At 36.3% G+C, this 15,097-nt stretch overlaps 1 protein-coding gene across 3 annotated transcripts in view; it reads left to right on the forward strand.

The window, feature by feature from the left end:
* SLC25A12 (solute carrier family 25 member 12) overlaps window positions 1–15,097 on the forward strand; it is a 198,042-nt gene that overhangs the window by 154,826 nt on the left and 28,119 nt on the right. For all 3 annotated transcript variants that reach the window (XM_032408150.1, XM_032408158.1, XM_032408167.1), the window contains 4 exons: window positions 5,436–5,517; window positions 6,803–6,961; window positions 10,076–10,128; window positions 10,377–10,457. In XM_032408150.1, the coding sequence (XP_032264041.1) occupies window positions 5,436–5,517; window positions 6,803–6,961; window positions 10,076–10,128; window positions 10,377–10,457 (375 nt within the window). The remainder of the gene's footprint in view (window positions 1–5,435; window positions 5,518–6,802; window positions 6,962–10,075; window positions 10,129–10,376; window positions 10,458–15,097) is intronic.

The following is a 15,097-nucleotide window of genomic DNA, read 5'->3' on the forward strand; positions in this document are numbered from 1 at the left end:
AGTTCATTGATTTATAAAATTTAATGAATTTATTAAATAATTGAGACATTGACATATTTATAGAGCTTAGTGAATTTAATTTTGCATTATGTAGTGTACATTTATAAAAATTTGCTCTTGAACTTTTAAAAAAAATGCATTTCAAAAGGAGATAATTTTCAGTGTTAGTATCTATTAATATAGCTTGCAAATTACTGATTGTATTTCCTGTGCCATATTTTTCATCTGTGTGACATATTTAGTTTATAACCGGAAGTTTGTACCTCTTAATCCCCTTTATCTATTTTGCCGACCCCCCACCCACCTTCCCTCTGGCCACCATTATTTACAAAAGCCAAGACATGGACGTAACCCAGTTGTCCATCAGTAGATGAATGGATAAGAAAGATGTGGTATGTTTACACACCTGCACACGCACACACACACACACACACACACGCGCACATACACACACAGAGGAATATAATTCAGCCATAAAAAAGAATGAGATCTTGCCATTTGTGACACCATGGATGGACCTAGAGGGTATTATGCTAAGTGAACTAAGAGAAAGACAAATAGCATTTCATTTCACTTACATGAGGTAGCTAAATAACAAAACAAACAAAAAACCCACAGACACTTAAATCTTGTTTTATAAGGCCAAGAATATTGACTTCAGATCCATTGTGATTTATAGGTAAAGAATTTTGTTTTATTTTTCCTGGACTTATTTTGCCATTCCAATCCTACATTTCAGTTGGTATTAAAATCTAGCCTTTTTCTTCCCCCCTTGTATGCTCAGTACAAAAATCGTCAGCTTTTCCTTCCTTTTCTTCTCTCCATTTATAGTGTGCAATTTTGAAGGGGCAGTTCTTTTTACTGGGTGGGCATACAGCCTGAAGCAGCGTGTTTAGGGCAGGTAGTTTGACTTGTTCACTGGAATGATCTTGTCTTATCTAATTCTCATTTATAGAATGAGATACATTCAACAACAAAAGCACAAGAACTTTCTACTATCAAATGAAGTCTCAAGTCATTTCCTATCATACACATATGCTTAGGGAGCAAGTTAAAAATCAGTTAAGATTCTCAGCTCTTATTTTGCTTTGAAAAACACTTAATTAATCTTGTTAAATATCACCTTCATGATCATAATCATAACCTTAAGGGAAAGAGTGCCTTTTCCTTTGGCCCATTTGCTCACGGTAGGTGATCTTCTTCTTAGGGCTGAGTATTTTCTTTCAGCCTAAATGCTAAAAATTCAGTACACAGTCATTAATAGGAATGACAGCTACAGTAGCATTTCTACTTATGAATATTCATGAAGTGAAATCCATAGCATTAATTAAATTAATTTACATACCTGAATACAAGTGAACCATAAGTTACAGTGCTAGCTAAGCTTGAAAAAACCTTCTTACTGACCATATATTGTAATTTTTTTTTAAAAAAAATGCTATTTAATAAGGGCAGAGGCCAAAAGGCATTTAGGCATTTATAGAGACGTTTTTAGCTAAGAATTAAAGCACACTATAATCCTTCAGTTTTCATAGGATTTTGTAGGGCTTATAAACATTCTTTAAAGGAAGAGAGGGTAAAGAAAATATATGTGGTTGAACACAAGAGAGACTTTTCATATGAATAAGAATTAGTGGTTACTTGATTCTTATTTGGGATCATAGTCCTTTTATTCTATGAGTTTTAGTTCAACATATTCTTTTGAAAGGAGACATGGTTAAAAATAACAATCTATGAGAATGAGGCTTATTTTCACTCAGTTTTGTGACTGAGAAACTCCATTTTGGAAAAAAGCTTTATGTGCGTGTTTTTAGAAGTTAAAAATATATTTGCCATCCAAGAAAGAGACTCTTAACTATAGAGAACAAACTGATGGTTACCAGAGGGGAGGTGGGTGGGGGGATGGCTGAAATAGGTGATGGGGATTAAGGAGTACACTTATCATCATGAGCACTGAGTAATGTATGGAATTGTTGAATCACTATATTGTACACCTGAAACTAATATTACACTGTATGTTAACTGGAGTTTAAAAACTTAAAAAAAAAACCATATTTGGGGGCGCCTGGGTGGCTCAGTCGTTAAGCATCTGCCTTTGGCTCAGGTCAGGGTTCCAGGGTCCTGGGATCGAGCCCCGCACCGGGCTCCCTGCTAGGAGGGAAGCCTGCTTCTCCCTCTCCCACTCCCCCTGCTTGTGTTCCCTCTCTCACTGTGTCTCTCTCTGTCAAATAAATAAATAAAATCTTAAAAAAAAAAAAAATTTGCCGTGTGTTTAAAAGGCAGCATAACAGCCCCATTGATTTTAAATGATTTTTAAATCTAAGCTAAAATGCCATTACTTGAATTTCTTCAAAATACGTGATGTTAAAAACATCATCTTTGCTGTGAAGATACCCATTGTGTTTTCAACTATGTTATTTTTGAAACAGAGTATCAAAATTAACTGGTTAGCTTCACTTTGTTCAATCAATGTTTAAAAAACTAACAAGCATATTTAGTCAATATAACACATTGAAGTGATACCAAAAAGATTTTTGGATTAATAAATGAAAATAAAATTTTTAAAAAACCATTTTATTTCATATCATTCTTTTATAATTTCTACTTTTGTATATGTTTAAAATGCATACTCTATGTAATTTAATAAGCCATATTACTTAGATTTATATAGATATTACTACTACAATGGGAATATGAGTATGATTTATAAATGAAATCATATATTGGGGTTAGATGCTTAAAATCTTCCTGGCAGGATTGTTCAATCCCAAAGAGTTGCTGGAGCTGTTGACTTAAAGAATGATGGAGAGTTGCATCATTCTTGGGTGTGCAGGAAACTGCGCCATTGCTCTGCTTATTCCCCATCTCACGATGAGACCTGTAGCAAGTCTTTTGTCCTGTCTCTTGTATGGCCATCTCACCTTTGTGTGCACAGGGAACTGACTGACAAATTAGTACAGAAATTGCTGAAAGCATCCTCCTGATGGTCTCACAAGAGAGTTTATTTACAGAAGATTGAAAAACACTGGGCCCCCGAGGGCTGCATTAGGGCACAGGTCTTGAGTACTTGGTAAAGTACTTTCACCCTTTGGGAGATAATAAATCTCAACACAGTCTAAAATTAGTGTTATTATAAAATTAGTGTTATTATAGTGATAAAGAGAATAAAAAGTAATTATCTTTTTGGAAGGCCCATTTTTTGCTATTCTATGAATGAATCAAAATTAAGCTTATACTCAAGGTTTTGTTAAACTATCCTACTCTTTCCCTTATTAGATTTCAAATAAAAATATCAATTTCCAATTATTAATTGCTCACTTTTGTTGCAGCATGTAAATCAAACATAATGGATGGCTGTGTAGTTGCTTGGGCTAACTTGATAGGAAAAAATGTATTTCCTACAAGATCATGATAATGTACTACTCTGTAATTTTCCACCTTTTTGATGATGGTTTCTTCCACATACTAAATTCAGTTTTGTATGTAATAGATGTATACTTTCACCTAATTGGATTATAATAAATTTAGCATATTGTGATAGTTGAGACTTATAAAATATGTACTGATATTATTTGAAATAATGGTGTACCAATTTTTTTTTGCCAAGGGTTTTCCAAGGGTTTCATTTTGACTTTTCATCAAACATTATTTATTTTCCTTTTTACTATAAAATTTATTGAACTACAATACTGGCAAACATAATGAGCTTTTAAAAGATCTCTGCCTACAGAAATCACAATCAAACATTAAATATTTAGGTATCAGATGCTTTGGTTAAAAACTGAATACACGCTTATTGTGGTACAGAATTTACAAAACAAGAAGCAGATAAAACCTTTCTACAGGCTGTTTCTCAGATTATTTGTAAATATCTGGGTTTGCCATATTTAGCTTGGTTAATTGAGCTTTGAAGAGATTGTACAGATGAAAGCAAGTCCGAGTGGACTAGCTTTTTTCCCCTTCTTTTAGATTTTAGGCATGGATTCCCTCTCCATTAAATTATTCTAATGAGTGTATCTATTTTTATTATGCTGGTTTTTAAAAGCTTATTCCAAGGTAATATGTTTCAAGTTTCCTTTATGATAAACCAAATATTTTATTCTTTATTCTTTCATCTCAAACTGTTTATAGAGCATAACTGCTGTCTTCATGAAGAAAATATTAAAGAACGAGACTGGCAGACAAGTATAGACCAATTATTTTCAATCCTTTATGCTGTGGGATTACCTGTGAAATAATATTCCGAGTCACAATAGGGTTTTTTTCTTTTGCATTATTATCATTATAGATTCTATGGTGGAACTATAAATGTGGCTAGGATAGTGGTTTTCAACCTAACTGTATAGCAGAATGATATGAAGGCTTTAAAAAATAGATAAGCTCCAGGCCTTAGGAATTTATTTTTTGAAAGCCCCTCAGCTGTTTTCTTTGCATAGGTATAGCTGGAGAATACATAGGTCTGGGAGAGGAAATGCTCGGTAACATAGGTCAGAAATACTGTAGTTAAGTAGTGGTAACTTCAGTGGTGAGCTGTAAAGCCAGAAATAAGGGGGCCAAGGCTCTGAGCACTTGAAATAGTCGTTATTAAACGTTTTCGCTTTGGCCCCGAAGAGAAGCATTTGACTTTGCTTTACAAATATAATTCTAACAGTCCTAGTTATGTGATTTCTCCAGCCCTAATAAGAGGCGGCAAAACCAAACTAGGAGGCTATTGGTGAAAGAAGTAATGTCTGTGAGGCATGGGAAGATAGCACAACCAGCTGCATTAGATCTTGATGCAGTAACTGATGGACCTCGGAATAGGACGACTTTCAGTCATTAGAGAAGGTAGATTATGATCAGTATTTTCTGATTTAGGAATTAAGGTAGTGTTGGGTTTTTTTAAGATTTTATTTATTTTAGAGCGAGAGAGAGCGCGCGTGAGTGAGCAAGCGGGGTGGGGAGGGGCGGAGGGAGAGGGAGAGAGAGAGAAACTTAAGCAGGTTTCCTGCTGAGCGTGGAGCCTGACATGGGACTCGATCTTATGACCCAGAGATCTTGACCTGGGCCAAAATCAAGAGTCAGACGCTTAACTGACTGAGCCACCCAGGCGCCCCTCAAGGTAGTTCTTGTACATTTTAGAAATATTTTAAAATTTTAGGTTGGTTACAGTAAAGAAGGGGGAAAGGATTTTATACCCGAAATGTTTATTTACCTGAAAGAGTCACCTCTCTGGAATGATAGTGTATTCCCCAATAGTAGCAGACAAATCAGCTATTAATAGGCTTGTAAAAAAAAATGGGGGAGAAAAAAGCAACGGTGTCTATTTGGCTGGATGTGGTTTTTAAATGCTAATTGAGGTATCTATTTTAAAAATCTTAAAATAGCTGATTCGTAGCTTTTTTTTTTGCCTTATACTTTTCCAAAATTTTTTTTACGTGTTTTCCTCCCCACAGCAATCTCACGGTTTAGGCAGGCCTGTCTGGCTCCAGATAGCCGAGTCTGCTTATAGATTCACTCTGGGCTCAGTTGCTGGAGGTGAGTGACATGGCTCTGTGCTGTTCCCAGCTTGTGTTGGTGTAATACTATCTCACTAGACCGAGACAGATCAGAGGTGCAGTTCATTGTTCCTGCGGGACATGACTGCAGAGCTTTCCGAAGTGCTCTTGATTTCTGCCTGTGATCAGAGGACTTGCAGCACAGCCTTGGCCCCTCGGGCTCCAGCCTGTCTTCAGGACAAAAGCTCTGTAGTAAAGTGAAAGTCTGGGTGTATGCTGCCCTCACCTTAATCACCCCGCTGAGAACCAGGATGAAGAAATGGAAATGATACTGTGTTAATGGTGTTGGGGGTAAGGGCAGGTAGGAAATCAAGATTTGGGGTAGAAATCCCAGGACCTTAGGAAGTAAAACAACCTCCTAAAGTGATTCGCTTTGGCTTTTCTACTTGTATTTTTTTCCTCTCCCTTTTTTACTGCTTGAAGAATATCTAGACTTGTAGTTAACTATTTGCTAAAAGGAACCTCCCCTCCTGGCTCCTGGGCAAAATTTGGGAGACTTTTTTGGCTTAAATCTCTCCATAGAAAATGTGTAGAATCTGAAGTTGCTTTGTGGAGAAGAACCTAGGAGGTGTGATTAAAATGTTTATGATTTTTCAAAACAAGCCTGAACTGATGAAACTATTATTTTTTTCTTTTCAGTTTCAGTTTTAGAAGTTGCAGAACATGTTTTGGTTTTCAACAGTTGAAAAATATAACACTCTAATTCATTTTATAAATTTCTCAATCTCTGAAAAATTCTAAAGCCTGGCGTTTTTTTTTTTTTTTTTAAAGACCAAATTCTGTACAAAGAGATAAGGTCATGTTGAGATTGGCTCTGATATTATGCTCATAACGAAGATTAGTTTACCAAAATGCTTCAGTAAACTAAATTTTAAAATTACAGCTACCTGTGTGAACATATATGGTTATTTTAAGGGGTAAGTGGTATTATGTTTAGGCACTGAATGGAAAACATAAAGAAATATATATAATAGTTTCATGTTGTTACAAAAAATCAAGTCTTGGTTATTTAGTGTTGGGGATGACTTGAAAATCCACTGCAGTTGTTCTCTGAAGCAGCTGTATTTATGGATCCCAATTGCTAGCCTGTCATCCTTCAGTGGTGCAGGGTGTACGGGAGAAGGAAAAAACACTTAGTCTCTTTTTTTGTGAGAAATAGATAACTGAGTTTTGTTTTCTAGTCCTTTGAGATGAGATTTCTTGTCCTTAAAGATCCTCCATTTAATTGTGCTCTTGTTTAAGCCTAAAACCTGTTTTGTTTGTAGCCGTGGGAGCCACTGCAGTGTATCCTATAGACCTGGTGAAGACCCGCATGCAGAACCAGCGCGGCACTGGCTCGGTGGTTGGGGAGCTGATGTACAAAAACAGCTTTGACTGTTTTAAGAAAGTCTTGCGTTATGAGGGCTTCTTTGGACTCTACCGGGGTGAGTAAGCGTATCTCAGCTGCTGAAGTTAGTGATTTTATCTCCCCAGCAGCAGATTTTAACTCCATCATTATGAAAATCAGTGTGTAGCCTGTCCAGTCAGACTAGAGCTGTTTCTCTCTTTTTATTTTCTTGTTGCTTGTTTCCCTTTTTACATCCTTGCTGTAGCTAGCAATATTAGTCTGCAGACAAGGCCTTCATTTCTTCTTCCTGATATTTATATTTCATGGAATCCAAATCCTGCGTTTGTCCCAACATGAGTCTCCGGTCACTGTGCTCTTAGAATCTCAGGCACATGTCTGCAGGTTGAATAAAGGGTGACAGCTAAGAAGTAGATAGCTGCTTTTCTCAGAGTTAGAGAAGAGAGATGTCCCTCTTCTCTGTGAAATTGAAGCCAGGCTGTTACTTGAAGGTGGTGAGTTTACCCTCTGTGCACTTGTTTCAATTGAAAGAGATATCAGATGTGTTTGTCTCTTCCAAGGAGATCATTCATGAGTCTTTTTTCCAGTGAGTCATCTGAAGTTAAAAAAATGAGTAAAAGAAAACCTTTGGCTTCAGGTCTCATTCTCTCTCCTTTCCTCCCCTTAGCTCAGAGGCACTGAGTAAGAGCAGAGAGATTTTCTTTCGCAGGGAATGTTCCCACCAAGTGGAGGCTGAGCACAGTGCTGTGTGCATCAGAGGCAACAGCCCCTTGTAGAATTCTCCCCACCCCCGTGGGCTTTGTAGGAACTTGTTCTTTTTAGGGAGGGAATGACTTTCATGTACATGTTTTCACATAAGAATTTAGGGTTTCCTCTGGGAGGGAGATTAATTTTTTAATCCCTTTGGGCGCCACTTGGAATTCTTTGAAAATATTCTCTACATGTTCAAGTCCAGAGCGTTTATGTAATTTACTGTACTTATTTGTTTGCACACACGATCTCATTAATCCCTAGCTCACTCTGAGCTCTGTTGAACTGTTTGGCTTAGAACCTCTTCCTTGGAAAGAAAGATTGGAACTGCACAAAGATTCTGCTCACGGAGAGGAGAAAAAAATACCTCTGGTTAGCGTTATTTGCAGATATTCGAGTGAAAAATGTATCTCTGATATACTTATATTTAAAGGAGAGGGTCATGAGGATATTCATTTTTGGCATTATATATAGACTAAGAAAAGAGAGTGGTCAAATCAAACTAGGCTCAAATACCCTGCTCCTAAGAATGCATGTAGTTAATTTTACTCAAATATTCAAAACTCTAGCCTCTCTAAATTCTAGCTGTATAACATGTACTTACTCCATAGGAAAAGGTGTGTGTTGTCCAGAATGCAGATCTGTGCATGGGAATGCTTATTTTAAGGTGTATCAAACCTTGCATATCTAGATTTTATTCAGTGAGGAATTTAAGCAGGGTTGAGTGGTGCTAAGGTTTTTTTTTTTTCCTTTGTCATCTCCAGTCTTTCTTTGTTGAATAATAACCTTTCTTCCTCCTTGGTATAATTTTAAAGGGAATGTTCCTATTAGAAGTAACCTGGATGTATACTGCGCAGTTTAGCCTTCTCAATGGATGGACGCTTAGAGAAAATTTCATTTCGGAGAGATGCCATGTTAATTAAATGGGTCTGATATGGCAAGTTTGGGGGTGGGGAGAGGTGGAGGGATTGTTAGCTTTATTCAGGATGTGAACTGATAAAATCAGTTCTTTAAATGAGAGACTCTTGTATCAGGGAGAAGATTGTAGGAGTCCTGTATGTGAACACTATGATTATTGAGATTGTCATATATTGCTTAGAACTGGTCCATTATTCTGTCAGATGATTGACAAAATTGTTGACAGATTAGCTTAAATTTCTTTGCAGGCAATAGTGATAAAATGACATAAATCAGTACTTTATTAAAATTCCATGAGCCTTATTGAGGCAAGTTGTAAAACAAATACATACGCTGACATGGTTGTATGGAAGTTAGATTAAAAGTAATAGGGCCTCATAATCATGAAGGTTAGAAAGTTAAGACTGCCATCTGCTGATTTATTCTTTTAAATCAGTCTGCTACCCATTAAAGGTGTGTGCAGATTTGTGTTTGTCATTGATAATTCAGTTTGACTGACAGTAGCCTGTATGTATGATTACTTGCTGGCTCTCAACTCATAGAAAATCACTCAAAGTAGGCTTAAGATCAGCAGTGAGTGTGCAAACACATACATAACTCCCCCATGGCTGGTGATTTAAAGGGTATAGAATGCTTATTGTTAGCATATTTAAAAAATGTATGCAAAAAATGTACGCCAGCAATTTGGATAATCTGTGTGCTTTTAGAAAGCTGAGCCTTATGAATATCTACAGATGTTGAATTGTTTATATATTTTTTCTTTTCCAGTTTGCAGCCAACCTGGGAAATTTAACTTTCTAAGAATAATGATTTCCTTTGTTTTAAGAAGATTCTTTTGAAATGTCTTAAGTTTGACATATATTAGTAAATAAGAATGCAGGAGGCATATGTTTTTGCTTGTAGAAGACACCCATTAAATGATACTTAAAACTGCATTTTTCTTTGCAGTTTTGGCTTCCTTCAAAATAAATGAGTACTGAATTCTGGTTTTTTCTAAAGAGAAAATTATGGGAGTTGGTATTCTGTAATAACAAAACCACCATACGCTATTACATAGGTAATAGTGTCATTTGTGGCAAAATCTGGGTCTACTCAACATCATGCTTTGCAGAGGTTTTTCAAACACAACACTGACTTCTCTAAAGTGTTTGTGTATGTTTGTATGTTGTTGGTTGTAAAGGGAGGGAATTTGGTTACATTGTTATTGGCAGGGTTTGGGAGTAGAGAAGATCATGGGCTCCATCCCTTCCTCAGGTACTTTTTGGGAGATGTTAGATAACTAGGCTTTAAAGGAAGCATGCTTAAGAAAAGAATCTATAGCCTCAAGAAAGCATAGCATTATATTTGACATAAATAATTATTACATACATGTACAGACTTTTTAGGATAATCCATTTTTCCATATTTTAGTGAAAACCCTAAAAGGTTTGATAGGTAAATAATATGGGGGAAACTATTACTTATTGGGTTTCTGTATTCATGTCTAGTACATTCATATTGCTAATGCTTCTCTCTGTTTATGTAGGTCTGATACCACAACTTATAGGGGTTGCTCCAGAAAAGGCCATTAAACTGACTGTAAGTTTCCTTCTCTTTGAATTTACATGTCATTTGTTTAGATTATCATTAAGCCAAAAATTAATGCTGATGCTGCTGAGACTGGCACACTATCAAGACATTTGTAAAACTTTCAACTTATATGTAGACATTTGATAATTCTTTATTTTATCATGAGACAGGTATTTTGATGACTTGGAAAACCAATGACATGCCAGTGGAGGAAATGGTTGAGAATTCCGGTTAATTGATGTTGTCTTTCTGATTAGGTTAATGATTTTGTCCGGGACAAATTTACCAGAAGAGATGGCTCCATTCCACTTTTAGCAGAAATCCTTGCTGGAGGTTGTGTAAGTATTAATACTGGGCATTTCTCATGGCAAGTATGTTCCTTTAACCTTTTTTGCACATTAGATATAATACCTGAGTGACATTCTTTCTGAACTCAAGGGATTCTAGGATTTTCTCAGTGATCATAAGGAATGCTTTTTAATTTCATTGCATTATCTAACTGGTTTTAAGAAAAGAGGTAGTATTTTTATCAACTCTGACTCTTAAAAGCCCCTGACATTACCTTCCACACTTTTAAAAGTTCTAATCCTGATTCTTAAATATCACAGAATATAGAGTAGTGGGTAGAGTTCCCATACATTTATATTGTCTGGAACTTTAAAATAAGTGTGAGATGACTGATTAATTGGGCTCTTAGATTTTAGGTGTAGGACTGAGTAAACCATTGTGGTATAATTATAATTTTCCTTCTTTAGGGACCAGAGGTTATAGCAAACAACCATAATTATGTTAAGGCGATTACAGTTCTGAATGCAGAGATTCAGATTATATTCACTTAGAGCACAAAGGTTTCTATCTTTAAAGTGTGAGCATGACATTGGATTTAGACCAATTCTCAAATTTAAGTTTGTAGCTCAACTGATTTTATTTGTGGTGTTCATTTCAAATTTGTTAATACATGATTTGTTTAAGACTTATTTAGTCCATTTTGTCCCTGAAACCCTTAATAACTTCCAGTTGAATTGGCTGACAATCTTGGCTAAACCCTCCTCAGTTGCTTGTGGAACTTGAGGTGATGAGGTCAATGACCTTTGCAGCTTTTAATTCTGCGAAGATGCCCCAAGGGTCAGAGAGAGTGGCTGCTCTGGATTCTTTTTGATGAGATTTGTCAGCCTGGTACGTACCTGTGTCCTCACCTTTGTGCAACCAAAGTTCCTGTTGAAGAGGTGACTTGGGCTCTGTGTGTGTGTGTGTGTGTGTGTGTGTGTCTACGTACCGTATGTCTGTGCATTTGCATGTATGCTTGCACTCATGCCCGTCCAAGTGCATTCTCAAGAAGCAAACTCACCTCTTTGGCTGACTTTCTTTTTTCATGAAGGACAAATAATAAACATAGAATAAGACCTTTGTTTAAGCAGATCACAAAAAAAGTAGTTTCTCCTCTTCCTTTACCCCAATTAGATGCTGTAATTATTTCTCTTCAAATGAGAGAATGTTTGCAAATCATAAATATTCTTTTTCTCAGTGGTCTTAGTTTTAGTTTGGTTAAGAAGTTTCCAAACACAGTTTTGCCACTGCTCATGCATATATCTGCCAGAAATCTCCTCTAAGTCATGCTCTTTCTGTTCCGCATAGTTAATTATTTCTGTTTCCCTTAGTAATACACAGAGGTTTTTGCCCATGAAACTGACCTGTTCCCATGTCTGACATGCGACCTAAGTGGTTAAACCGCAATCAGATCTTTGGTTCCTTTGTTTTTCCTATTATGGACCCTGTTTCTAGGTTTGAACTTTGGGAATTTCTGTTGAAGTCTAGGGTGCCTTGAGGGTTGTGCTGACACTCTAAATCTCTTCTTTAATCATGACTCATTTCTGAGAACTTTGATGGATTGTCTAGTTGGAAACTGACAGCATGAAAAATAGACAGGTTGGGCTCTAGGCAGAATGATGAGGTTGTCTGCTGTTCTTCACCTCAAACATTTTATGCTTCCCTCTTTTTTTCTAAATCTCTTCATTCAGGGAGGAAAGAAAATGTGTATTTATTGAGTTTGTACTGATGAATTCAGTCACACCACAGTGTAAATGATTGTTAAAGCATAATCTGCCACTTCTCCCCATGTCTGTGTATTTCAGCAGAGAATAAAGCCTTAAACAAAATGAATGAGTCTCTGTTTAAAGAATATCAGGCACTGTGGAATATAGGAATGTTCTCTTTACTGAATGAAACCTTGTAAGCAGCCACTGGATAGACACCGGGAAGAGTGGCTGCCTGTGAGCCTGATCATGAGAACTCTCACCATCCTGGGTAGTGGTGGTGATATGATGTGCAGGGTCTGTATCACCAGCTGAGATCAGTGCTGCTGTTTTCTCAAAAATCACTCAATTTTAAAGATGTGCCTTGTGTTAACCTATTGCAAAATGTGTTAACCTAATGCAGATTAATTCAAAAGAAATGGCTCGAACTGAATAGTCAGTATTGGTGTTATAGTTTTTTCCCAGCAAAGGGATCATCTAGGACCTGGGCTTTGAGTTCCCTATTTATGGGAGAGAAATTCTGCTATGAAAATGACTGCTGCCCTTTAGGAAAAATGGTGTTCATTGACCTAGATAATGAATTGACCAAGAAATAAAAATATCCAGTCCTCAGACCTTATTTTTTTTTTTTTTTGGTTTTTTTTTTTTTTATTTTTATGATCTTTTTTAAGAGTATGTGATATTTGATATATGCAGAAGAGTACACATTATAAATCTAGTACACGCTATAATTAACATCTGTAAACCTATCACTCAGTTAAAACATTACTGTCACTGACACTGGTTTTTGCTTCTAATGTAGCTCTAATCTGCTAGGATTGCTAATGAGCAGTAAGGACTTTGCCTATCTGAACATTTTATTTTTTTATTCATTTTAGAGAGAGGAAGAGAGAGCACAAGCGGGAGAGCACGAGTGGGAGGGGCAGAGGGAGAGAGGATCCCAAGCAGACTCTGCACTATGCATGGAGCCCACTTTGGGGCTTGATCCCATGACCATGAGATCACAACCCGAGCCGAAACCAAGAGTCGGATACCCAACTAACTACACCACCCAGGCACCCCCCACCAAACATTTTATAGGCATTATCTATCTCATTATTTTTCCCAACTAGAGTTGAAGAAAATAAACCTAAGTGAGATCCAGACTTAGTAGGTGGTAAAGTTAAGATTCAAACCACTTTTGTTTTAAATCCATATTTATTCATATTTGGTATATTTCCATTCATTCTTCCATTTATTCATTCTCATTCAACAAGCTGTCAAGTCTTAGAAGGATTTACTTCTTTTTTCCTGTGAAGGGAACCAGACTTAGGTTATGTTTACATCTCATAGAAAAAAAGGTAGTTCCTGATTATTCTCACCAGATAAAACTTAATCTTAAGTCTAATCATATTCTACTGTGGTAATTTGAAAGCAGAATTCCTTATTGTGATTTGCTTCATTTCTGCATATCACCAAAGAAAATACATGCTTATGATTATAAGTCATCATAATAGCTACCATTCCTTGAGCATCCTGCACTGGATTTGCACTTTATAGGCATCATCTCGTTATTCCCAGCTAGAGTTGAAGAAATTAAAAGCTCAGTGAAATCCAGCACTTAGCAAATGGAAAAATTGAGATTTAAGCCACTTCCATCTCCAAATCCACATTCTTCAATATTTGGTATATGCTTCTATTCATTCATTTTCTCATTTATTTATTCTCTCACTCATTGAATGCCTGCTATGTTTCAGGAATATTTTAAAAACAACAGCTTTACTGAGATATAATTCACATACCCTACAATTCCCCCATTTTAAAGTGTACAGCTCAGCAGTTTTCAGTGTATCTACAGAGTTGGCAACTATCACCACAGTCGATTTTAGAACATATTTATCACCCGAAAAAGAAACCTGGTACCCTTTAGCTGTTGCCCATCAGTTTTTCCTATCTGCCCCCTGCCAAGCCTTAGGCATCCACTAATAAACGTTCCATCTCTATAGATTCACCAATTCTGGACATTTCATATAAATGGAATAAAAAATGTGTGGCCTTTTGTGTCTGGCTTTTTTTACTCAGCACAATGTTTTCAGCATTTATCCATGTTGCACTATGTATCAGTACTTCAGGCCTTTTTATTGGTGAGTAATATTCCATTATATAGTTATATCACATTTGGTTTATGCATCAACAACTTTAGCCAGTTGTTGAACATTGGGGTTGTTTCCAATTTTCAGCTATTATGAATAATGCTGCTGTGAACATTAATGTAAAAAGTTTTGTTTGGACATGTGTTTCCACTTCTCTTGGGTATATACCTAGGAGTGGAATTGGTGGGTCATATAATAACTCTAATTTGTATTTTGAGGAACTGCCAGACTGTTTTCCAAAGTGGCTGCACCATTTTACATTCCTACCAACAATGTATAAGGATTCAGATTTCTCCACATTCTTGTTATTGATTGTAGCTATCCTAGTGGATATGAAGTGTTATCTTGTAATCTAATAACTGACATGATGAGCATCTTTTCAAGAATGTATTGGCATTTGTATATCTCCTTTGGAGACATGTCTATTCAGAACCTTTGCCTGTTTTTAAATTGGGTTGTCTTTTATGATTAAATTATAAGAGTTCTTTATATATTTAGAGTCCCTTATCAGACATGTGATTTCCAGTATTTTTCACTTTGTGTCCTTTGAAGAATTGGACTTTGATTTTAATGAAGTCCAATTTAACCATATTTTGTTGCTTGGGCTTTTGGTGTCATAGGTAAGAAATTATTGTCTAATCCAAGATCATGTAGATTAATACCTCTGTTTTCTTCTAAGAGTTTTATAGTTTTAGCTCTTATATTTAGGTCTTGGATCTTTCACACAAATTATTAACCTTAACTTTTTTAGGGTCTTTTGCCTTGAGCATAGATTACCAAATGACAGTTTTATTTTTCATTGTCAACATTTTG

Source organism: Phoca vitulina, unplaced genomic scaffold, assembly GCF_004348235.1.
Source record: "Phoca vitulina isolate PV1807 unplaced genomic scaffold, GSC_HSeal_1.0 scaffold1, whole genome shotgun sequence".
Lineage (NCBI taxonomy): Eukaryota > Metazoa > Chordata > Mammalia > Carnivora > Phocidae > Phoca > Phoca vitulina.